At 34.5% G+C, this 26,602-nt stretch overlaps 2 protein-coding genes across 2 annotated transcripts in view; one reads left to right on the top strand and one right to left on the bottom strand.

The window, feature by feature from the left end:
- Positions 1 to 2,251, top strand: part of FAR2 (fatty acyl-CoA reductase 2) — a 36,504-nt gene extending 34,253 nt beyond the window's left edge. Inside the window, exon 11 of the mRNA XM_016199098.2 lies at positions 51 to 2,251. Within this exon, the coding sequence (XP_016054584.2) occupies positions 51 to 213 (163 nt within the window). The 3' untranslated portion in view covers positions 214 to 2,251. The remainder of the gene's footprint in view (positions 1 to 50) is intronic.
- Positions 2,252 to 7,977: 5,726 nt separating this feature from the next.
- Positions 7,978 to 26,602, bottom strand: part of ERGIC2 (ERGIC and golgi 2) — a 32,376-nt gene continuing 13,751 nt past the window's right edge. The window contains exons 5-14 of the mRNA XM_016199097.2: positions 26,303 to 26,373; positions 24,993 to 25,033; positions 20,944 to 21,042; positions 18,980 to 19,075; positions 16,409 to 16,464; positions 15,491 to 15,589; positions 12,195 to 12,292; positions 10,467 to 10,629; positions 9,331 to 9,413; positions 7,978 to 9,167 (exon numbers count right to left, since the gene is read on the bottom strand). Of these exons, the coding sequence (XP_016054583.1) occupies positions 9,105 to 9,167; positions 9,331 to 9,413; positions 10,467 to 10,629; positions 12,195 to 12,292; positions 15,491 to 15,589; positions 16,409 to 16,464; positions 18,980 to 19,075; positions 20,944 to 21,042; positions 24,993 to 25,033; positions 26,303 to 26,373 (869 nt within the window). The 3' untranslated portion in view covers positions 7,978 to 9,104. The remainder of the gene's footprint in view (positions 9,168 to 9,330; positions 9,414 to 10,466; positions 10,630 to 12,194; positions 12,293 to 15,490; positions 15,590 to 16,408; positions 16,465 to 18,979; positions 19,076 to 20,943; positions 21,043 to 24,992; positions 25,034 to 26,302; positions 26,374 to 26,602) is intronic.

Genomic DNA, 26,602 nt, shown 5'->3' with positions numbered 1-26,602 from the left:
GTTGGGTGTATGGCACTGTTTTAATTTCGGCGTTGCATGTCTGTCCCCAGGCTCCGAAACATTCACTACCTCTTCAACACCGCCCTCTTCCTCCTCACCTGGCGCCTCCTCCTCGCCAGGTCTCAGGCGGCTCGGAACGTCTGGTTCCTCATCGTGAGCTTCTGCCATAAGTTCCTCTCCTACTTCAGGGCATCCAGCATGCTCAAGGTCTAAGGACATTTGGCAGTCGTCATTTACCTGGAACCTCTGAGACACCTCCAAACAGCAGACTGTGGTTCTCAAGATGAGGGGGTGAGAGAGAGGATGCCCAGCCACACTGCCTGCCAAATGTCTGTCATGCAATCACCCCTCTTTCTTACCCTCTCTATTCTTTTTATCACAGCGAGAGAAGGAAAGTCATACCCCAGCCTGTAACGCTACATGTTTTAGGAAAAAATTATTTCCAGATTGTTTCCTAACACTCCATGTCCTTGAATATAAAACACCAAGTACAACCCTCTTCTAAAGAGGACTGATTTCAGCTCAATAAACATGGAAGAACATACCTTAAAAGCTAAAATGTGCCAAAGAAAGGCGGTTCTACCATTGGGACCATTCTGGGGTACCCAGTATAAAGGTTTAAAGTCAGTCTAAGTGGAGGAAGAGTGGCCTCAGCACTCTCCGAAATGCTGTAAGGGAAATAATTCTCCACGGAAAGGCCGCTTCCTTTCCGTGCTACGCCGTGGAGTCCTGGGGGAATTAGAAAAATGGGCTTACCTTGAACATTTCCCAACTTTCCCACTCCTGAAACCTAAAAAGAACTGAGGTCTAAATAATTATGCATGGGTAATGAGGCTCAAGCCTATTTGCATTAAGACTCAGTTCTTTATGCTTTTAGCCAGAAATTCTTGCCATTTGAATTTGACAACTATTATTTCTAAATCTTTTGAATCACCAATTTTCCTGATAACCTTCTCTTAGGAGTTTCCTTCTCATTCATTAAAGTCACCAAACCCCTTATATTTAAGCTTATTTTACTTAGGCCTCAGAGTGACTAAATGGAGAGGAAGGTCCTAGGCTGGAATCACATAAAAACCCAGTCCCCAGATCTTTGCCATTGAGGAAAGCAAAATTTCAAATAAAGATTTAAGTGCTGGTTTTGGCCTTTTTCTGTATAGTGAAGATTACTCTCTGTGGCCCCCAGAATGTGCTAGCATGTTGATCATTCCAGCCGCACAGTGTTCACTGTAGAGTGTACAGCAGAAAAGGGTAGCGACTTCCTTAAGTGACTCTAAGGTGAGAGAGCAGGTGTTGTTTTGTTTAAAAATATATTTTATGTGTAATGTAAATGAATTAGCAAAAACGTATTTTCCCCCGAATGTCTATATTACTAATATAACTACTATCCCAACTTTCCTCATATTTGAGAGATCAGTACACGATGGACTGCAGTGCTTCATGTTAAAAACATGGGATATTATTCAAGTATAATATCTGGGGCCTACACAATTACAAATAATTACAACTACTAGACACACAAGCATAAAATGCTAATAAGTTATGTTTGTGCTCCCTCTCTGGAATAATTGGTACTACTTAAAGTGGCACATTCATGTAATTGAAGTGTACAAACCTTGAGGCAGCTTCTAGATTATTCGAGATTTTTCTGGACCCATAAAAGGCATTTTGGGGGAACTCTTCCAGGTAATGTCTTTCCCAGTCTCATCTAAGTTCTGGGAATTACCTTCCAGGGCAAACAACCCAGCTCTGAAACAAAACACCTGGTGATCTTTAGCTTATGATGTCTGTACAATATTTCTGATTTAACACTGATAAAGATACAAAACTACAGATACGGTAAAAAGGAAATCAAGATATATAACTCAGTGAGACTGGATAAAGCATAACAGTTCTAAGAATTTACTATCTTCTAATTGTGTTTCGCTAATAAATTGCACTGATGAAGTATTCATTTTGACTTTTGATGAAATGAAAATTTGAATTAAAAATGTTTTCTCTCTTCCAGTGTTGTATCTTTAACTTCTGACTGCTGCAGATCTCCCTCCCTGAGGAAAAAAAGAATATAATCTTCCAAAGAACCTACCACACTAATATAAATTAACATATAAGTGCACAATGCTTCACTTTTCCTGACACCATTAATAGGACTGTGTTTACATACTGAAGTGTGTCCTACCTGTAGCGTTAAGAAAAATGATATGGTTCTCTTGTGATTAAGCAGTGAAAGTAGATAGGTACGTGTATGACAGAAATTATTTTAAATCAAGACCAATCAGCAATTATTTGAGTGCCTAATATATACAGCGCAATGCGAAGGAACCCCCTGCTTTCGGGGGGAAGGGAGGGTAAGTACAAAGAGAGGGAATCTACATTTAAAACGTGGTTTTGGTAAGCCCCATATTCTGCACTCGCTAGGTACCTGATACAGTAATAAATACTGCGGTGAAGAGTCACCACCGAGGCAATTAATACTAGACGAAGCTGAGGCAGATGGGCACGCAACTCACAAAAACATTTCTCACAATTTTACACTAACTTAACGTTAAATAACTGATTTAGACTCTCAAGTTAAATAGCCTGATGTGAGGGACTAACACCCAAGTAGTGTGTGATCTCACTATAAGCTTAAGAGTTAATGTAGGTGAGCTTCAATTTTCCAAAAATACCAATAATTTACAAAGTTCACAGGCATCATATGCAGATTTCCACGTGGCTAATTTTCTAGAAATACAAATCGAATGTTCCGGGAACATGAGCAGCTACCTATGCTAAAAAGTAATGGCGGTTCCATACGCCCACACAGAGGCAGGGCACGATGCTCGCTGCGTAGGCTCCTTCATATGTTTCCCCAAAATGTATACGCGCTTTAACAGCTGATAACTTGCTTAATTTTCACTCCTTTTCAGGTTTAACTGATTTGAAATAATGGGTGAAGCCAGACTAAGCTTTGAACAAAGACCATTTATCCTAAAGTGCCACTAGACTTTTTTTATGGGGATGCATAAAAGGTTAAGTTTATGGTACAAAACTGCAACAGTCGACGAATTGCGGGCGCACAAACACTGAACAAAGTGATTCTTCATGTTTGCGATTTCATCGCTTCGACTTATCAGCAGGGCCTGGACCAGAACGGTCATCAGTTTGAAAATAGGCAATGACAAAAAAAATATTATTCATTTCTGTAGATCCTCTTAAATTTTGAAAATGAACTGTATGTTAATAAACATTGACTTTATAATCATTCAAAGTGTGTATACATTTTTGGGGACACTATATATATATTTTCTTAAAAATTAACAAAATAAAACTAGTAGATGCTGGTTTTAAGATATAATTTACTTGACAGAAGGTAGTGCCCTGTGAAGTGTAGATAGTATGATAAAGGATGTTTGGCTGAAACTGAGTTTTAATAGCCAGAAACAGCTCTTCTGATACACAAACATTTTAGGTATGTGCCTACTTTATCTGAAATACTGATTCCTACCTGTGACTGTAAATAAGTGGGAAACTTGAAACAAACAATTCTAGAATAACTTAAAGAAATTAAAGGTAAGTACAAGAAATCACCAAATCAATTAGTGTAACTGCTTGGAAACGAGAATTTATAAAATGTGTTATATGGTCATGAGTTGTTGCTGCAGGTCTGCTTTAGTATGTAGCTATCATTAATGGATACTTTTCCCCACACCTTTTCATTCTAAGTTTTACCTTAAATTACACAATATAGCATAAGTGAGTTATATTTTGAGGAGCTGTTAAACTGATCCCTTTAGATAAAAATTCATCTCTGCAAATAGTGACAGTTTTACTTGTTACTTTCGGATTTGGATGCCTTTTTTCTTGCTCTGGTTAGAACTTCAAAGCTGAGCTGAATAAAACTTGTCTCCTTCCTGCTGTTAGAGGAAAACCTGTGTCACCACTGGGTATATTTGCTAAGGGTTGACATTCAACACAATTTGGAGTTGCTAAAAAAAACTAAGTTTTTTTCTGATTATAGTTTTCTTCACTACAGGTTTACAAAACTGCTCAATTTAAATCATTCATTCACATTTTATATGGAAAATATAAAATAAATCCAATCTCATAGAGTAATTTAGCTCCGTCTGGAGCAAAAGCAAACATGATGGAGTGTGGAGCGATATGTAAAGATTGCTAGTTTTTCTACGAGGAAAAGACCTTAAACATGAGGACTGAGGCTTACGGGCGGGCACATGATGGTGAAAGAACAAGGAAATTGTTTTATTTAGTCTGTATGTTCAAGAGTGAGACACTAAACGAGTGTTGTTTTCTCTGAAAACAAAACAAAACATCTAAGGCAGTTTGTTTCCTACTCTTCAAATAATGCAGTGATTTCATCACTAAAGAAATATTTAAAAATGGGGGAAAAATACAGTAAGGACATAGTCGGATGGCATTCCAGGCATCATACCAAGGTAGTGAACAAAGGGTGATCTCTCTCAACCAGGGTGGGGAACCTTTTTTCTGCCAAGGGCAACTAGATATTTATAATATCGTTTGCGGGCCATACAAAACTATCAACTTAAAAATTAACTATGGAAAAAGCTTCTAGAATTATTGAGTTTTGAGTCCCGCCTGCGGTTGCCTTGGCAGGGCCAGGCCAAAAGATTTCGCTGCTGCAGCCTAGATGTCCCACCCCTGCTCCAGACGGTGCTGACAAAGGGAGACTCCCTTTGGGGAACTGAAGGTTTGCTGGAGCTTTAAGTAGAAGGGGAGGAAAGTACAGGTGGAAGGCCATCGTCAGATTGACAGGCTCAGGTTTAAGTCATTTTTAAACAATCAAAACTGCATTTTTTTTTAAAAATGCATTTGAAGTCAAGTGAATTTTGAGGTCAAGTTCAAGATTCAAAGTTAAATTCTGAAGCAGAGAAGTTGCATGTAAATTTACTTTTTGGTGGTCTCACTTGTTTATTTTTTCCTTTGTTTCTCTTGCCCTAGGAGATGTATCGGTGAAAATTCCACTACGTGGGATGTCTGTGACTTTACTGCCTGTTTTCTTCCAGGATTATGGTTTCGTGACTTACACTTAAGTCTTTTATCCATTTTGAGTTTATTTTTGTGTATGGTGAAAGTTGGTCTAGTTTCATTCTTTTGCATGTATCTGTCCAATTTTCCCAGCACCGCTTACTGAAGAGACTGTCCTTACTCCATTGGATGCTCTTGCCTCCTTTGTCGAGTATTAACTGACCATATGGTGCGGGTCTATTTCTGGGGACTCTGTTCTGTTCCATTGATCTATAAGCCTGTTGTCGTACCAATACCAGGACATTTTGATTACAGTGGCTTTGTAATACAGTTCGAAATCCGGTAATGTGATCCCTCCCACTCTGTTCTTTTTTCTCAAGATGGCTGCAGCTATTCGGGGTCTTTTTTGGTTCCATATAAATTTCAGGAATATTTGTTCTGTGAAATATGCTGTTATTTTAATAGGAATTGCATTGAATTTATAAATTGCTTTGGGTAGTATGGACATTTTAATAATTCTTCCACTCCATGAGCATGGTATATTCTTCCACTTGTTTCTATCTTCCTCTATTTCTTTTTTGAGCATCCTGTAGTTTTCCAAGTATAGGTCTTTTACATCTTTGGTTAAGTTTATTCCTAGGTACCTGATTTTTTTAGTTGCAATGGTAAATGGGAGTTTTTTTAGTTTCTCTCTCTGAAAGTTCATTGTTGGTGTATAAAAATGCCATCTATTTTCGGATAATTTTGTATCCTTCTACCTTCCCGAATCCGTTTATCAAATCCAGTAGTATTTTGGAGGAGTCTTTAGGGTTTTCTACGTATAATATCATGTCATCTGCAAATAATGACAGTTTTACTTCCTCCTTTCCAGTTTGGATACCTTTTTTCTTCCTGTCTGATGGCTGTGGCGAGGACTTCCAGTACTATGTTGAATAAGAGCGGTGACAGTGGGCATCCCTGTCTTGTTCCTGTTCTTAGGGGAAATGGTTTTAGTTTTTGCCCATTGAGTACGATGGTGGCTGTAGGTCTGTCGTATATGGCCTTTATGATATTGAGGTATGAGCCCTCTATTCCCACTTTGCTGAGTGTTTTTATCAGAAACGGGTGCTGGATTTTGCCGAATGCTTTTTCTGCATCTATTGCTACGATCATGTGATTTTCATCTTTCAGTTTGTTTCTGTGATATATGATGTTTGATTTGTGAATGTTGTACCAGCCTTGCATCCCCGGAATAAACCCCACTCGGTCGTGGGGTAACTGAATTACTAGCCTAAGGCATGAAAACAGAATGTATATAATATAGCACGCCCCTTACACCACTAAAAAATTAAGAGATCTTGGTCCTTTGTATGAATTTTGTATTAAAGGTTGTAAATTTTGTTTGCATTCATAAATTTATTATACAAATTCAGTGCTTTGTATCATAAAATGTGTATGAGAAAAGTGTGATGTATCTATGTATCTGTTTTAACCCTCACCTGGTATTTTTTCCATTGACTTTTTTGAGATGTTGACATTACACATCAATTGTGTGCCTCCCACTCGTGCCTGGACAGGGTTGGGATCAAACCTGACACTGAGGCGCATGCCCCTGATCAGTCCAACCCAAGACCCTTCACTCCGCAGGCCAACACGAACCGTGAGCCAGACTGGCCAGGGAGAGAAAGTGATATTGATCATCTAAGTTAAAAATCAGAATTTTGTAATTCTGAGTTATGCTTTTCCAAGAGGTAGTCTGAAGTGTACAAATACTGCAGCAAAGAATTATTCACCTAAATATTTCATCTCTTCTTATAAGTCAATGTATACTAGTTTTTTTTAAAAAATTCATGTAATTTGAGGTCTGAACTTTTAAAATATTTAGGCTGAAATATATACATGTAGATATTATGAATAGCCTAATAAAATGATGGAGTTAATCAAGTTAGGTGTCCCACTGAAAGCACCCCTGGGCACATGTCAAAATGCACAATAGGTAGGTCAGTACAGTGTTCTCTGCAAGTGAAAGGCAACCCTTGGTGAGAGCAGAGCCCCAAACAAACCTTACTATGCAGGTTTACACCATCATCCATCATCCAAAGGGCTGGTCAGAATCTCATGTTTTGATTGCTAAAAATCTGACCTTGCTATTCAAGGAATTTCAGTTGCTAACCTTTCACTTTTAAAATGAAAATCAATAGCAAAGCAAGATTTTGCTTTGAAGAAATTCCTTTCATAGTCTCAATGGGACAAACTAATTCCATTAAAATTTCAATATGGTATTTGGAAAACATGAAAACAGTTAAAACTCATATAAGTACCTAATTTTTTAAAATTCTTTTCAAGATACTTTCCTAACAGAAAGAAAATAATTCTAAATCATCACTGTCTTTCCTCCCATTAAAAAAACAAAAACCCTGAAATTTGATTGAATTTTGTGACAAGTAGATTCACAGAACCAATATTGTCTAAAAATAGTTAACATCCTAATTCTCTCCAGTTAAAATTCCTTTTGAGAGGTGTTTGTTAGTTCCCAGTCTTTCATTGGAAATTATCTGAAGAAATAAAAAACACGTGCATTACGTGGAATTTTCTGGATTCAAATCTCTTTCAGAGCACATTGTGTGACCTGCATTAACCAGTTAACGTCATAGCTCTTAACGATAAACTGCATTTTAAACATTGATACTTGCTGTTTTCCTCAAAAGACCATTCAACACAAGCTTTACTGTAATTTTATCAGTATTCCTCCTCTCCATTACACTACTGTCCCAACTGTTTTCAAGAAAACGTGTTTTTTTACTTTCCAAAAAAAAATCCATTTGAAAACCTATAACTTGTGACAGCCTATTCTCTAAACACTACAATTTTAAATCTAGTTTTCCAGCTCTAGCCTCACTGCTTAACCAGAATCTTTATTTCCCCATCTCCCTAAGTGATTTAAACCACGGGGACTGGTTGATGATTCTTCTATCATTAAATACTACAAAAGGAAAACTGATGTTGGCACACATATTCCAAATAAGTTTTTAATGGCACCTGGGTTATATCTTCCTTTCATTATTTTTAATCTTTTATAGTCTGGAAATTTTAAATCAACTCTTAAATAGTAAGAAAGCCACAACAGCACAATCTAGTACAGAATCAAGCACACTCAGGACACTGTGAATGCAGATACCTCATCCAGTTTACAGTGTAACGGACATCATTTAACATGATCATCTCTCAGACGTGATGACATTCTCTTGTTTTACTTAAATAGCTGCCTCACACTTCTATTTTAAGTTACCCTGTTGCCTACTCACCACAACATGTATAAAATATTCTACTTTTTAATATTTTACAAACTGACAGTTTTCATCATCATCAGATCTTTTTTACTCACCCCTGCTCCCAAAGTAAACCATCAATACAATGGTCAGATTAGGAAATTTAGCATCTTTTTAAAAAATGTGCTGCTTCTCCCTGTGTAAGTGCCCACTGTACAATTTGTGAATAATCCCTGTGACACGTTATAGCACCCATGTACCTGCCCCTGTAAGAATTCACCTCAGTCCTCCATGGCCCTGCCTTGAGCAATTAAAAGTCAATAGCCAGAGTTTAAAGAAAATCAGTTACCTCCAAAAGACCAAATTACTGTCGTTATGGCTTAACACTAATATGGCTATAGCACGTGAACCCATCTGTTTATCAACAATGTGACCTAACCACAACTTTTTAAAGTCTAGACTAGTTTTCCATATGTTTTCCATATTTTATTCCAACATCGTATTTTAAAAACAAAAGGACGCAGACATTAGCAGTATTAATGCCGCTTCTTCAGATGTGGTCTGACTTCTCTCCCTCGGGCCCTGCGAGGTCTGCCTTGGACGCGCCCATTGGCTGTGAAAATCTCGGAAGGGGCATCTTCCCAGCCATACTCCAGTCGGGCGTATTCACTGATTAGCTGCATAATTTCTTCTAGGACATTTGTAACAGACACAACATATATAGGGTTTCAGTTGCATTTTTTCTTTTTTTTTCTAGGTATGATTCCTGCTTCTCATTTATGTTTTTTTCTTTTGAATATATTGCACAATATTTTATTATTAAAAAAGGTTTTATGTCTCAGGCAAAAGTTTTTCTCCTTCACTTGGGAGGTGCTAATGTGTATTATTTTCTAAAAGAGGTAAGTGGTTGTCCGTGTGGCCATCCTCAAAGGGGACCTAGGGAGAAAAAGACCAGAGCATCAGCTTCACTCCGTACACTAGTTCCTCTAAACACAATGCTCTATGGGGGGCAATTGTTTTCTGGGCAGCAAAAGATACTGTTCAGATTTAACAATGGTACTGCCTTAGAGATCAGTACCATTTATACTATACTACTTACAGAATTGACGGGTTTGTGGGATCCAAGTCTGAAACGACAGTAAATTATTTCAACTATAAATTTTCCAATTCCATGTAACATGCCTATAATTAAAAAAAAAAAGTTTTTAATTAAATTATGCTTTTAATGAAATTATTTCCTAAATTGCTATGTAAGAATATAAAACTAAACTAATTATAATGGAAAAGACTAATGAAGGAAAGAAAGCAGTTTGCTTTATTCCCACAGTTAAAAATAACACGACACTAAATTTTAAAACAAATGAATTTCTTATCAAGATCACAAGGTCAAACAATTCATAACCCTGACAAAGCAATCTTTTCAAGGGTGCTTAATACATCTCCCACCTACATAATTTTGCAAATAAGTAATAACAGGACCACAAATTTAAATGGATTTAAGTGAAGCAGTAACAAAGACTTTTATAAGAAAAGCTAGTAATTCATCTGAAAAATATAACTCAAAGTATATAAACTACCCAGCTCCGTGTGATACTGAATAGGGGCTGGGGATTAAAGAAGGAACTATATTTCCTTTCTCTAGTGTACTTAGCTCTCAAATTTTCATGATTATAATTCCGCAAGTTATTTTTGAGAGAAACTCATAATCTCAGGACAAAGAAGCCAACGTCATAAAACACTGACAAACTATCACATAGTTCAAAGTACCATAAGATATAATTTTACATATCATACAGTTAAAAATATTTTAAACCAAAAAGACAATTTATATCCAAGTGCCTACTATTTTTAGGCATTTTCTAATCTAATTCTACTTTATACTTGTAAGTTAGGAACCATTATGCCCTTTTTTACGAAGAGAAAACAGTTTTGGAAAAGGTAAGTGATCTATATAAGGCTATCACTATATAAATGGGAGAACTTGGACTCACTTCTAGGATCTGTCTAGCTCACTAGGTAATCTTCCTTAAATTACTGAATGCAGTGAACGTAGGTATGCTTAATGCTTAATCAATTAACTCTGGAGGTCTGGAATGAAGTCTTAAAGAAAAGGTGCTTTATATATATCAAAATATGAAAGTGTGTATATTTTTTGCCCATTTTAAGTAAAAGCATCTTAAACTCAGTGTCAGCAACACTTTTAGAAATTAGACAAAAAAGGAATGAATTCTTAACCTGTTGTTGAAAAGATTCCTCCAACGATACCACAGAGTCTTACAAAAAACTGCCAGAATGGCATATGCTCTTCAGTAACTGTCACCATAAGAGAACTGAGATCATATTTCATAAATATCCCAGAGACTCCATGGCTGCCTGCAGCATGGTTAATGACACGTTCCTACAGGAAGGCAAAGGAAGGGACAGAGAGGAGTCATGTCATCTGGTTACTTACATGCAGTCAACATGAAGCCCTACACACACACCCCCAATGCCTGAGACGGACATCCAGATCTCTTCACGAACTGTCCTACCAGACTTAAGATATTAAGAGACAATCAAATTATTCTGATTCTTTGAGTGGTAAGCTTTCAAAGCAACCAAAAGAACAGAATTATTCTTTCCTATTTTCTCTAAAAGATCACTTTACATAGAAGTTTTCTATTGAACTCAAGCGCTTATACCTGTATGGCCCAGTCTTCATTGGCCAAATCAATTAAAACAGTTCATATTTTGACATATTTTTAATATTTCTTTGCTAATAATTTACATAGTCATATTTATTTCCTGTTATGCAGAGCCTCATACACACATCATTTTTGTATTTTGTTCCACTTAACCTTTGGATTCAACTCCTAGAACTGGGATTGCTGAGTCAAAGGGTAAATGCATATGCCGTTTTGCAAATACTGTCAAACTCCCTTCCATAGAGACTATGCCATTTTGCATTTCCCGTAGCAACGTGTGCCTGTTTTCAACAAAGTCTTGCCACTATGTAGACTGATGTTCAGATGGTATCAAACTTAGTGAGAAACGGTTATCTCCCCACCCCTACAGAAATGCAGAAAAGCACAATATATACTTGTATACATTTTACCTAGTCTGTCTCTTTCTGTATGTGTGTGTATGTAAACACACACACTTATATACACTTGATTTTCCCCCTGAATCATGTGAAAAGTTATGAACACATGACACTTCACCCCTAAAATCTTCAGTATTTAATCTCCTGAGAATAAGAAAAATTCTACGATTACTGAGGACACAGCCATCACAAATTATAAGGCTACTAAAAACTCCATATTGAGAAAAGCACGTTTTTAAAGCACTTAGATTTTGCCTTAGAAGTCTTTTGAATAATAGTATTTGAATATTCACCATTCTTAAACACAACGAGAAAACATGAACCCAGGATAGATGAGAAATGTTAAACTGTCCAGTTTTGAAACTCTGATCCTATCAGATTTTTTTATAAGGCTACTCCACCCTGAGGTTGCAGAACATTTGTCCTCTTATTAAATACAAAGCACAAGTTAGGAAGGCAAAGCCCTTAAAATCTGTCATCTGAGTCACAATAACCATGCATGACCAGGTTAGACACATTAATTAAAAAATAAATAACACAGAAATCAGAGAATCTGCTGGCAAATAAGAAAACTGCTTATACTGACATAAGAGAAAACAATACAAAATTAAGATATTAAGAATGGAATAATACCATCACAATTTAATAATTCTGACTTAATTGAATACAAAACCTTCCAGATTTAAAAAACCTACTTCTTTTCTTGCTCTAGAATATACTAACACCTACTTCTGATATCTTATTGTCTTAAAATAAAATGTTAATGCATTTTGAAATGGGGGAGGGCACCAACTGAAACTACCACCTTATTTTGTAGCAGGAAGACTATAAAATGCTAAAAAAATAAAATAAAATCATTTTATCAGTTGGATTTAACTTACCCTCTCTGTCACAGAAAACTGATGGGTGTCTGCTGAAATTTTATATGTATGTAGCTTTGTTGGCACAACTGTAATAAAATATTGGAACATCTGGTTGTCTAGAATAAAAACAAAATGTGTTCTTTCCATCAATCCAGTATCAACAAAACTACTGCCAAATATACCCTCCTCCTATTAAACACACTTAACCTGAAATTTAATGCAACTCATGACTTAGTGTCTAGCAGAAAATAACTTAGAAAGAATAAGTGAAATCAATACACTATTACTTGAAAACACAAGTTCTCAGTAAGCATAAAATAGTCACATACAGATCTTTTTTAAGATACTTAAAAAGATGAACGAGTCAGATAGATACATTATAATCATGATTCTTATATCAAATATGGAAAATAAAAGCAGCATTCCTTTATAGTACAGAAACTAGTAAGAATAAAGTTACAATACTATAACCATAACAAGACACATTTTCAGTGTCTACTAATATCTTAAGATATGTAAGTAAACCAAAATTGAATTAGCCAGCCTTTGGATAAATATAAGGAATTGATACCACAGCAGAAAGATAAATAAACTATTCAATGATGGCCTGGGGTTATTGTGTAATCAAAGGGGTCACATTTATATAGTCATTAGGCATTTCTAGGTTTAATACAAGTCATAAATACCAGTATAATACCAATCATTAATTCTAAACAATTACATAATAGTCCATGTAGTACAAAACATTAATTCTCTAGGTCTATATTCTAAGAAATTTAGAAATAGATATATCTAGTATAGTTTCAACTAGATAAGTAATAATGCCTCAATATGTCTGACCTAAAAACAGTTGTACTTCACACCACATGGTAATAACTGCCTATGTGTACATGAATCAAATGTATCCATTTTAAATGTATGGTTTGATACATTTTAACAAATGTACTCACCCATACGATCACCTCCACCATCAAAACATAAAACATTTCATTACCTCAATCCACTCTATCTCTGGTCCTAGGGCAACCACTGACCTACCTTCTATTGTCATGGATTAGTTTTGCCTATTCTAGAATTTCATATAAGTGGAAGCATACAGTATATACTTTTGTGTGTCTAGGACTTTCTTGCTCAGCATGAGTGAATTTTTATTTCTAATAATCCAATTTCTGTCTCCTATCTCAGTGTAATTCTGAATAGGGGTGGGAAGGAGAAAACTGCAGATAAGCAGGAGAGAGGTACGCATAAGGGTTTCTTCACACACTAGCATTAAACAAGCTTCCAACATAATAAACCAAAACCTGTTTGTGTCACCACTCATTTCTTACTACTTGTACCACTGTAACTTTCAAAAGCAAACAGTTTTTAACCAGTTCTCCCATTATTAATTTCAACGTAAATATTATCACAGGCAATATTAGGGTGAAAGGGAGTCAACTCTGTGGATGGTCTTCAGTTTCAGGTGTTGTACAAATAAACTCTATCGTGTCAGAGAGCGCGCGTGGAAAGTGCTAGGGAGAAAGGGTGTTTAGGTATGAAGTGTTTATGAAAAAAGGTGAACTTGAGAGCGGTGAGGCAACAGCCAATGCTGCGCACATGGCGGGATAATTAGGCTTGGGAGTAAAAATGAACGACAGAGGAATCTCTCCGCAAGAGGGGAGCGAGGGCCGCTGCAACAAGCACCAAGCAAGGTCAAAGGAACGTGAAGGAAAAACTGGGAACCTTGTCACCTGTGGCGAGACAACCACTGGAGACCTATCTGTCTAACAGTAATTCAAGGAAGGGCTATAAATTTGTTAAATAACTTGATTGCCAGTCTGGTGGGATGAGGGCAGGGGGAGCACAGTTGAATGAAATTTTGCCGCAAGTCACAAATTGTTCCAAAGGTTTCAGGCCTGTCCAAATCTGCTAGTTTTAAAGATGTAACTGCTAAATAATCCCCACAAAACCTCTGGAGAATATCAAAAGGAGGTGGCTACCTGAACACAACAGATTTGTAACACTGCTGTTTTTCCTTTTTGGGAAAAGAGGCCCAACAGAACATATGTCAGGGAGGAGAAGACTCTACCTGCTTTAAAGCTTTGAATAACTTACTGACACTCACCTGATGGCATTTTATAACATAACTAAATGTCTACTAGTCTTTTGAACTTAGAAAAAAAGTAGACTTAAAAAGAAACTTTCAAAAATTAATGTTTATATTTAGAACCACTTCTGTACAGAAATTTATAGTTCATTTAGCATCATGAAACAGTATTATTAAGCAACATGTTTTCAAATAGCATCTCTTAAGTAATATTTAATGTGTTTTGGTGTAGAATGAATATATACTTAGACTAAAAATGAAATTATAATGAATACAGTTTATAATTTCTACTTACATACTTCCAAATTTAGTACTCAAGTGTTCTTAAGTGAAAACATTTCCATACAAACATAAAATACTCCTGAATGTAAGTCAGTATTTTAAGTAACACATCTTTAATGTATCTGATTATAACACTATTCTAAAACTAAAATACTGAAATAAATACAATAAATCTATTTGAATTAATAAAAAATGAAATCTTTAATTTCAGTTTTGCACAGGAAGCTTTAGATGTTCTTAAAAGGTCCTATAAGTAGGGCGTGTCCTACAATATGACTATTTAGGAAGGAGAAAAGCAACCAAAAACCATCAGGAAACTCAAGAGATTATTTGCTACAAAAGTTAAAAAAAAATTAATAATCCACCCATATTTAAATAAACTGAAATATTAAGTGGAATGGAAGGTTAAAACAAACAGTTACAAAAGGTATCTGTAATATAATGTACAACTTCTATCTCTGTTAATAACCAAACCATTCTAGAATAACTCTAGGTTTCTGATGTTTGCAAAATTCTCAGGACAGGTTTCTAAAACGGTAAATATGAATTTTAGAACCTCGAACATATACAAAGAAGAAAATTCTTCTTAGAATGTTGAAACTTTCTTTTGTTCTAACTCTTTGGTGAACACAGGAAGCAGCTATGCCCTACTGACCTTTCATTTATTTAAAAAGTTTTTAAATTCTCCTTCTCCAGCCTACATTTAACTATAATTTCTTACTCTGCTCTATGGCTCATTTTTTAACATTTAAACATTATCCACTAAGACAAGTCTCTCCACACACATCTCCACTTAAAGGTTATCAACCACTTAAACTACTTAAAGATTTATCTATTTATCTGCTACGAGGGGGTTAAAAAGAGGATTATTTAAAATGTATTAATATTAAAGCTATAAGAAAAACTACCTACATGTAAATTCCAACAGTAAGTATTAAGTACTTACGATCTACAGAAATTTTTTCAGTTCCATCCAAAGGATTAATAATTCCTGGAACAAGCTCTCCAAAAGACAAATGATCTATTCTGTGAGAAAAGTTGTATGCTGAGGCAAAAAATAAAACCAATTAAGTAGAGAAATTAGTATTACTCAAAACACATACTATAGATGGGTTCACATTCTTATCTACTTTCAGATGAAAATACCTGAAATCTGCAGGTATAATAATATAGTATTTAAAACCACATTAATTTTGAGAAAAATGCATATAAGTACGTGGGAATTAAATGCATAAGGGTAAGTAAATTCTGATAAAATGCTGTATCTCAAATGTCATGATTACATACAAATTAACATTTGAGAAAAAATATTACATCTAAGCCTGACAACCCAAAAAAACAGGTCTTTCCTGGTCCAAATTATCACACAGTGATAGGACTGTGTCATTAAAACAACTGGGATGATGTCCATGAATCCAAATAATAACACTGATCAGATATATTTGTAATAGCTTGCTACCTAGGACCAAACTGATTTCTTATGGAATTTATTACTTGTTTTTGTTCTCTAAAGCAGACTTTATGACAATCATTATAAGAAACTAACTTGAATGCTGTATATGTACATATGCATATGTCCATACTTAGATTGCATATTGAAATAAACTCTATAAAGCACACCAAGGCGGTCCTCCCTAACCTTGGCGACTTCTGACCATGACTCAATAGAAGTACAGGTAGCTTAAGGATGGGAAAAAATGGATTAGAGCCAATACATTTAATTATTTATTTTCTCTTATGGACATCTTTTCAAAACAGTCCACTTTTAAAGCCCTACCTTGCACCTGCACTAAAATAAACAAACAAATAAAACACTTTTTTTTCCAGGACATCTTCATGGAAAAAAATTCCAGAAACTACTTACAGTCATGGGTGACAAGTGCTGCCAAATGTGCATGACCCCGGGGATGTGGAATTGCCCTGAAAGGAGAAAAAAAGATTAAAGTAACAACATTTAAATATATAACTAATTAAAACCTGAAAAGGGGTCTTTTGTAAGTTATATACTTTTCTTAATATAAAATAAGAACATACTTGGCCTATGATTTAAGTAGGTAAATCTACTTATCTCAGCAATTTAATAAACTGGGGGTTGGCACACTTTTCCTATAGAGAGCCAGACAGTAAATATTTTAGGTTTTGTGGACCAAGATGCAAAACTGAAGATATTATGTAGTCAGATACATAAATAAATTTTCATGAAATTCAAATGAGCATGACTATGTTCCAGTAAAACTTTATTTTTGGGTACTAAAATTTGAATTTCACATATTTTTCATGTGCTATGATATATTATGCACGTAAATTTCAGCGAAGGAAAGGTTGTTGAAAATCAGAGGCCACTGGGGACAGGCATTTTCGGTTGTCACAATCATTTGGGAGGAGCTCTATTGGCATGTAGTGGTTAGCAGCCAGGGAAGCCCAGCATCCTGCAAGGCAATGACAGTCTCACACAAAATAAAAATGTCCTACACTTTGCATGAGTCCAAACACTCTAAATGGCATTTAGGTACATGAAAAACCTATGTATAATGACCTGAGTCTAAAACTTAACTCCATTTATCTATACAAAGTACTTTGCTGTAGTTTCAATATACACTAAATTTCCCAGGAAACAAGAGGAAATGTTATATTTTGTTCACAGTGCTACACAGAGTTGTTCCCTATTTCAGAGTATCACCTCACCAACAGAAATAGCACTCATGATACTTGGGAGGCCAGCACATCTGTTTCAGTCTGCATTTGCAGCTATTGTAATGACAAATATAAGTGACACGCATCTACCTACTTCATTGCCTTACCTAATGTAGTCATGCTCAAGGGTTTGCATATTAAAATAAATATTTCTCCTTTATAATACAGTTCAGAATGATACTGTGCCTGAGAGGTAATGTGAGATCTTTGAAAAAAATCAATATTAAATTTGACAAACCTACTATCATAAAACTAGGAGTGGTTTACAGTATACCTCAGAAATGATAAGATGCAGACCAGATGCCTTTCCGTTTTTTTTGTTTTGTTACTATTATTGTTGGAATGAGTGATCATCACATGAAGAGAGAAGTGAAACTGGAAACAAAGGCCGTAATTATGGAGGCTCATACAATACTTGCCAAAGTAGGATACTGGAGTAGGATATTGTTTGTCAGGTTTGGAGTAGGATACTGTTTGTATCCAAAGATATAATACAATCTTCTACATTTCTCTGAACCAACTAGTATTTGCCTGGATGATACCAAGAAATTCTAAGATTCCCAGCGACAGGCTGGGAATGGAGAGAATGGGTGCCGGCAACAGTAACAAAACAAAAAAAATTAATGTTAAAAAAGAGTGGGACAACAAAGACAAAGAAATGTTTCATCTGATCACTGTAAACACTGAAATAATTTTGCATAAAGCTCTCATGCTCTCGCTCTCTCTCTAAATATATATACAATCTCCAGCCACTCTCTTTCCTGCTTGTGACCTTTCTCTCAGCATGAATGCCCTTCTCTCCTTTATATATAAAACTGCTAATCATCCACCAGTTTGAACACTATTAAGGTTTTCCTCAATAAAGCCTCTGCTGACAAGCAGAGTAGGACAGCAACCTTGTTACATAGTTTCTTATCAGCCATACTTCTCCTTTATAGGTTCAATACAACTATAATTCAATAGTTATTAGTGCAACTCACTGTTTAAAATTTGGATTCTCTCAGACTGTCACAGTACCATAAGGACAAAAATCCTTTTTCTTTTTTCCACTGTTTCATTCTTAGCATCTAGCATGGTACTTTGCATATAGCGAGTACTCAAAAAATGTCTTTTGCAATGAAAAATTGTTCAGTTCTGCAACTCGAGATGGAAGAGAGGAAGGGAGAGAGGGAGGGGGGATCAGAGAATCTATTTATTCACTCAGAAATATACCAAGTGTTCATTGCACAACAGTTTCTGTGCGGGGGCTGCTTATGAAGGTTGAAGATCTAATATTTTTTCCTTAACTTTTACCTAATTTAACTTTTCCCCAGAAAGTATTAATTTCTAACTACATCAAATTAGTTAGGGTTTATATTTTGGTTACAATCGCCAAACACAAAAACCTAACACCATCCAACAAAATGAGCAAATTAATAAAATGTCTAGGTAAGAGCTTTTAGGGTACTAAAACTGGGTAAGTAGGTTTTATTTCATATTTACATACAGCTTATTTACTTTAACACATAAAATATGACATAACTGTTTAAACTTTATTTTGAAGTAGTATTTAAAGTTAGCAGTCTTCTCTATCTTGAGATTAAAGCCCAGAACATTACTCTCAAGACATCAAAAATACAGATACAAAACATTTTAAGCAGGCCTTTAGTAGTTAATCATAAATTATTAGTTTAGCAAAGAATTGACTTTTAACGAGCTGACAGCTTGTCTGAAGTATTTTCAGTAGGTGAAAAGAACATACTTGCCCACAGTTATGTGAAAATTCCCCGCTACTTTATTGACATATAGATGACCGTGAATTCTGCAAGCATCTGGAGGCTGTGATAAATCATCTTCCCTATTACAACAAGATATGTTAGGATTACTTACAGCACGTTCAATATCGTCACCAATACTGATCTGTTTTCAGGTAATGTTTTCTAAATGTCAAAAGTTGAAAAGCAGTTTTTTTTAAGTCTATACATTTTTTAAAAAGCATTTATCTATAAAGTAGAAAAAATTACTTAATTATTTTTTTACATATTGCATTTACACAAATCTAAAACTCCATGGTTTTTCAAATCTAACCAAAGGAGAGAAAAATTAAAAGAATTCATCCAACAAAGACATACTTGCATCATCTGTTTCTGGCCCTTTAAGGGGCAAGGGGAGGGTGGGGACACGAATGAGGGAAGGGAAGGCATGCCATCTAAGTTCAAGGACAATGATGCTTTCTTCCTCAGCAAATGCAAAACCTCTACATAGTTTTAAATTTAAATAATCATTTTCATGATTATAGGATTTCCAAATACCAGCTATTCCAATCTATAAAAGAAAAATAAGTAATATAAAAACACAAAATTCCTAATCAAAAGTCATACATCATCATAATGGAAAATGCAATTAATTTATTCTTAAAACATAACATAATTTTATATGGCAGTACACCATATACACATAAAAGAGAAAAATTAAATGAAAATGAAATACAGTGAACCCTTGAACAACGCGAGCACTGAAATCCACATATAACTTTTGACTCCATCAAAAGTTTACACAGTTGTCCTTTGGTATCTATAGGGGATTGGTTCTAGGACTTGAGGATATCAAAATTTGAGAATGCTCTAATCCCCCATATAAAATGGCATAGATTAATGCAGACAGTTGGCCTCTGTAGTTATTGAAATAAATCTGCATATAAATTAACCTGAGCAGTTCAAAACCATGCTGTTCCAAGGATTAACTATAACATATTTGTGATAATCCTGATCAATATCACAGGCTATAAATTTAAGTGTAAAAAGATATCTTCATCATACAGAATGATTACATTTTCTCTGAGAAATATGAAATCAGAGAACCAAATCAATACTAAAATTATGTCAAAGTAAATTCATAATAAATAGTTGCATTTTTAAAATATATACCTCTCACCTTGGTGGAAATGCTATTGAACTTCTAAAAGCACCAACAAAATGAAAAGACAATCGGATAACATATTCACTGATACATCTGATAAGGGTTTAATAGCCAAAATTTATAAGGAACTTATAAAATTCAACAACAAAATCCAACTGACACATGGGCAAAGGATCTGAATAGACACTTCTCCAAAAAGGACATACAAATGGCCAAGAGATATATGAAAAAATGTTCAACACATCACTAATCATCAGAGAGATGCAAATTAAAACCACAATGAGGTATCACCTCACACCTGTCAGAATGGCTCCATCAACAAATCAATAAACAAGTGTTGGCGAGGGTGTGGAGAAGGGGAACCCCTGTGCATTGTTGGTGGGAATGCAGACTGGTGCAGGCACTGTGAAAAGTAGTATGGAGTTACCTTAAAAATTTAAAAACGGAACTGCCTTAACCAAGCAATTCCACTTCTGGGAAAATAGCCAAAGAAACTTGAAACACTAATTCAAAAGAATATATGTACCCCTATGTTGACTGCAGTATTATTTACAACAGCCAAGATTTGAAAGCAGCCCAAGTGCCCATCAGTAGATGAGCGGATAAAAAAGCTGTGGTACAGCAACACAATGGAATATTCGCTATAAAAAAGATGGAAATCTTACCTTTTGTCACATCATGGGTGGACCTGGAGAGTATTATACTAAGTGAAATAAGCCAGTCAGAGAAAGACAAGTAGCAATGATTTCACTTATACGTGGAACCTAATGAACAAAATAAACTAACGAAAAAATGTATACACCTCACCTTGATGGAAGACCTGTTGAAGTTTTAAAAGCACTTTTAAATAGCACATCTTGAAGTGAATGTTCTTCTTGTAGTCTACTCTGAATCAGCTGCAGCATCCTAAATATAATACAAATGATAGTTTATAAATACAGTAAGGTACACAAAGAAAGCCAACCCTTTTTTAAAAACAACAATTAGATGACTTAGCTAAGCCATACATTTATTATTACAGGACTTTATTCTAAAATAAAGTACCAAGTTTTCTTTGGTCATTTTCCTTGAAAGCAGGAAGAGTGAGGTAGGATGGCTACAGGTCTAATAGCTGGGCTCCATAACGCAGTCTGACTCCATCAATAATGGACATGTAGTCTGCGTCATCAATAAGGAGCTTTTGCTCATCTGAATATCTAAATTCATACATGCACACAGTAAATACAAAATTCTTACTTTTTGTCAGGCATTAAGTGTTATAGATACCAAAAAAAAATCCCACACAAATAAGGGGCCACATAATAGATCTGATAGACTTAGAGTAGGAGATAAGTGGGGTATAGAGCCACAGCACAAGCATCAAATTTTCATTACAGACCAGGATACAGTGCCATTTAAGATCATCTGGTATCGCCTTTTCCAAAGAAACCTGACTTTTATTCTATGACAAGACCATTCTAAACAAAATATTATACTCTACCTATAATTTCTGAAAAGAATATCAGCATGTAAGGCAGAGGATTATAAAAAACAAAGTATACATTCGAAAACTCATGAGCAGATTTTCTTTTTAAATATAACAAGCCACAAACAATAAATTAGTTGCTTGAAGATTTTTTTGAACAAAATTCTTATGTTCACAATAACTTATGAAATTGTTTATTCCAAACAACAAAACCAAAATTAAAAGCTTTTCCTCTAACATTTCTACCTTTGGGCCTCCTCCAATATATTTTCAGCAATAACTTTGTATTTTCAGTTATAATCCTATGTTATCTTCTTTAATTCTGTATCTTTAAATAACTAACACTCAAAGTCATCTGTATTAAAGTTCAAACTCAGCAAGTATAAAAATTAAAAAGAAGGGAAGGAGGAATGAACAGACAAAACACAGAGGAATTTTAGGGCAGTGAAACTATCCTATAGATACTGTAATAGTGGATACATGTCATTATACATTTGTGAAATCTCACAGAATGTGTAACAACAAAAGTGAATCCTAATAATGTAAACTATGGACTTTGAGTGAAAATGATAAGCCAATGTAGATTCAAAGATTGTATGAAATGTACCACTCCAGTGGTATGATGGAAATGCACCACTCAGATGTTAACAATGGTGATAATGGCGCACACGTGTGGCAATGTGTGAGCAAGAGGTATTTGGGAACTCTGTACTTTTTGTTCAATTTTGCTGTGAACCAAAAACAATTCTAAAAAATAAAATTTTAAATAAAACTTGAGAAAATTATAAACAAATGCAGGCACTTAAAAAAGGAAGCAAACGTAAATCTGAAAAAACTTCACATCCCATCATAAAACAAGATATAAAATACTATGCCCCTTCAACTAAAAACACTGGCAAAACAGGACTCTTTAAAATAACCAGTCATTTGTAGACTGTAAATTTAGTTAAGAATAAATCTTAAGTACAGAAATAAAAAGCAGAAATAGGAAAGGTTATTTATGTCCAGGGATAGAGATTTAGTACTACAGGAGAGAACGTAATTAGAATGCTAAATATTTTAAGAAAGCAGAACATCAACTGAGAGAAAACTTAAATCTCTTTGAGCAAATTCTAAAGGTAAAAAAATTTTGGTAAGTACATTATTCAGAATGCTAGGTCCTGGATATCTCTAGTCCGTTCAAGAATATTTGTTTGAGAACTGCACACCTGAAACCTATATAGTTTTATTAACCAACCTCACTCCAATAAATTCAATAAGAAGAAAAAGAAAAATACTGAATAAACTAATGTACTGTTTAAAAAAACAAATTAAAAAATAAACTACTTTTAAAACCATTTCATTATTAAAAAAAAAAAAAAAAAAAAAAAAGGAGTATTTCTTTAGAAGCAGCACACCATTTTGCAGAAATCTTCAAAAAGCCAGATCCCATCTTCAGATTTATACATCCAGAGATTAAAATCTTTGGATATAATGCTAGCAGAAATTGAAAGCCTCATATTTTTGTGTCTTATATTTCCAGAGTTAAATTTTTAGTGCTGGGCAGTGGAAAAAGACAATGATGACACCAAACTATATTTAGGGGTGTGTGTGTATGAGTGTGTGTGTGTGTACGTAATTCTACCTCAAATATACCAATAAATATCCAAGTTTATATTCCATATGTGAAGGCACATAGAAAACTCTACTATGATGGAGAATGGCTAACATTTTATTAGTAAAAACTTAGTCTCTGCTTCCACTAATTACTAGTCCTGAACAATGAATGAAATTCCAGATGAAATATCTCACTTTAATATTTCGAGATTTAAGTAACATATTTCATGTCTAGGCAGCTCCCTACTAAAATCACTAGAACCCCAGAAACACCTAATACTCAGTTCTTTTGTTCAACTACTTGATTTCAACTTTAATTTTGAAATCTCCCCAAATAGTGAACTTGGAAATTAAAAGAGAAAGGCCTTTGAAATATACTTAGGGGTGAGAAAGAAAATTTTTTAAAAGATGGGTAAAAAATATGTTTTTGTAATAATCTTAAATTAGGTAAAAAGCCTTTCTAAGCACAAGACATAGCCTGGAAACAAACAACAAAACACACACACAAAAAACACACAATCTATGGTGGTAGGTGTAGAGGAACCACTTATAACAAAGAACTCATTTCTTTAATATACATAAGATTCTTTAGAGTTATTTTTTAAAAAAAAAACAAAATGGGTACATGGCATGAACAAGCAATTTCACACACAAAAAAGAAGTACAAATGGAGGGAAAAACCATAAAGATATTAAATTGATTCATAAAGAAATAACTAATTAAAACAAGTGCCATACCATTTTTCACCCATCAAATTGCTGAAATTCACCCAAAAATAAAAGTCTTGTTATACCCACTGTTGGTGGTTTTGTACGGAAACAAGTACTTTCATATAGTTTTGGAGTACAGTATAAGCCAAACTATTTGGGCAAGATATTTGGCATTACCTATCAAAATTTTTTCCAGTTTTATTGATATATAATTGACATAACAACACTGTATAAATTTAAGGTGTATGGCATATAATGTGATATAATGTAACTATTGCAAATAATTACAACAATCAGTTTAGTTAACAGCCATCACCTCACATAGTTAAAAATTTTTTTCCTTGAGATAAGAACTTATGAAAATGTTAAATATCCTCTGAAAGAGAAATTCCATTTCTAGAAACTACACACATACACACACACACACAGCACTTAAGGAATTAGATTCAAGAATTTTCACTGAGCACTGTTTTTAATATTAGAATCTTGCAAGCAATCTACCCATCAAAAATGATCCAATTAGATAAACTATAGTTTATCTATAAAATGGACTACTATAGGTACTTAAATGGGAAGTTGTACAAAATATCACATTAGATGACAAAAAGCAAGTTATTGAACCAACATATGGAATGATCCCATTTGTATTAGGAAAAAATAACAAACAAAATATGCAAACATATAGAAAATTTTATATGAACAGAAAATTTTTAGAAGGCTCAAGAAATTTAACTCTGGTTATTACCGCTAGTCATTACTACTAGGTTTATGGAATAATGAGGAGGCTTTTACTTTTATTTATATCCTTTCTGTCCAAACTGAGTATTAAACAATGATCATACATTGCTTTTTAAAATTTCAAATGAAAACTAAAGTGTACTCATGATTCAAAGGATTAACATAACTTTCTTAAGATCTGGTAAAACTTTTGAATATAGATTGTATTAAATATATATATTCTGCTAATATTTCATGCAGAGAAATCCCTAGAAAAATATGCCAATTTATGATTAAGTCGCAACAGAGAAGATGGACAAAGTGGGATTTAGGTTTCCATGGACCACAATACTTTGTTTACTTATTACCTCAGCCACTCTCTGTGCTGTGGTGAAAGATCAAACATTACCTGAAATAAAGAAAAACATAATCACCAACACTGTCAATTTTCTCTTGGCCTTTATATAATAATTTTTAAAATTTTCTTTGATAAAGAAACAAATTTATAGTGGTGTTACAAGCAAGATTTCATGATTTACATTTAATCTTCTATAAGTCAACCTAAAAATTGAAATATATTTTTATTCAAAAATAGTATAAAGAAATTTTATTAATCACAAATATTTTCCCATTACAGTTATCAACATGTATGAGAATGGATACAAATTGGTAATCTATCATATGTACAAAACAGTATCTTAGGACTTAAAATCATTTAAATAATGCCAGCATGAAACTTAAGTATTTAAAAAGAAAAAGACATACCGCTTAAGTATAATATTCAAGCTTCCAAAGTCCCTATCCTCGGGGATAATGAGCTAAACAACAGCACTGTAATTCTTAAACGTATTAATCAATAAAGCAGTACTCAAGAGATTTTATTGGGGCACTATCGTCATCAACTGTCTGTCCGTGGGCTGTGCATGTATGTTCTTTGGCTAATCCCTTCACCTTCCGTTATCCAGTCCCCGCCACCTCTTCACCTCTGACAGCTGTCAGTCTGTTCCATGTATCCACGCCTCTGGCTCTATTTGTTCGTTAGTTTATTTTGTTCATTAGATTCCACATATTGAAAAGACTTAAATTTGGTAAAAGTAGAATACAAGCAAGACAGAATTTCCAAATCATTACAGGAAAAGAAAATTTCATCACTATAGCACCTCTAAGAAAAAGAAAAGGAAACTATTAGAAATCATTAACAAAAATATCTCAGAGGGAAGGTGGGGGTGGGTGGGTGGGGAGAGATTAGCCAAAGAATCTATATGCACATATGCGTAATCCATGAGCACAGGCAATAGTGTGGGGAAGGCCTGGGGAGGGGAGTGGGTGCCAACTGGAAGGGGTCAATGGGGAAATAGGGATATCTGTAATATTTTGAACACTAAAAAACTAATACTACTAAAATAAAAATAAAATGGGAAAAAAATAAGAATAAGATTATAAAACAGACATTAAAGGCTTATTCAAAATGCTAACAATGGTTATCTGAAGATTTTGGTATTAGATACAACATCCCCCCTGCTAAATTTTTACCAAAAAAATGGATTATTTTTGAATTAAGAAATATATTTTAAAAAATGGCTGAGACAAGACGAACCAAAAGAAAATATCAAAACTGTTTTTAAGGGAACAATTACTTAAAGCATATTACTTTTAAAAACACAGGAATCAAACTTACTGGTTCATAAACTAGACCATCTGCTGATGCGACCATTGTTTCTGCTAAATCCAGTACATCTGCTCCAATATCTGCATTAAAAAAATTAGACGTTTTACATTCTATGCTGAGTCAAACTATATCTGATATAACTAACATATTAAGATGACTAACAGAAAACTCACTTTCCTACACTGCTTATTTAAAAGTTAAAAGAGTAGCATTACAGAGATTTGATCACGATTATTCCAAAAATAATGCTTTTCCCACTTCTTGCACAGTAAAAAAAATAATTCGGCATCTCATGGTAAAATGTATAAG

The sequence above is a fragment of the Miniopterus natalensis genome, chromosome 2 (genome assembly GCF_054644295.1).
Source record: "Miniopterus natalensis isolate mMinNat1 chromosome 2, mMinNat1.hap1, whole genome shotgun sequence".
NCBI lineage: Eukaryota > Metazoa > Chordata > Mammalia > Chiroptera > Miniopteridae > Miniopterus > Miniopterus natalensis.
Note: the sequence above shows the minus strand (reverse complement) of the source record. Positions and strands in the feature narration are given on the sequence as shown.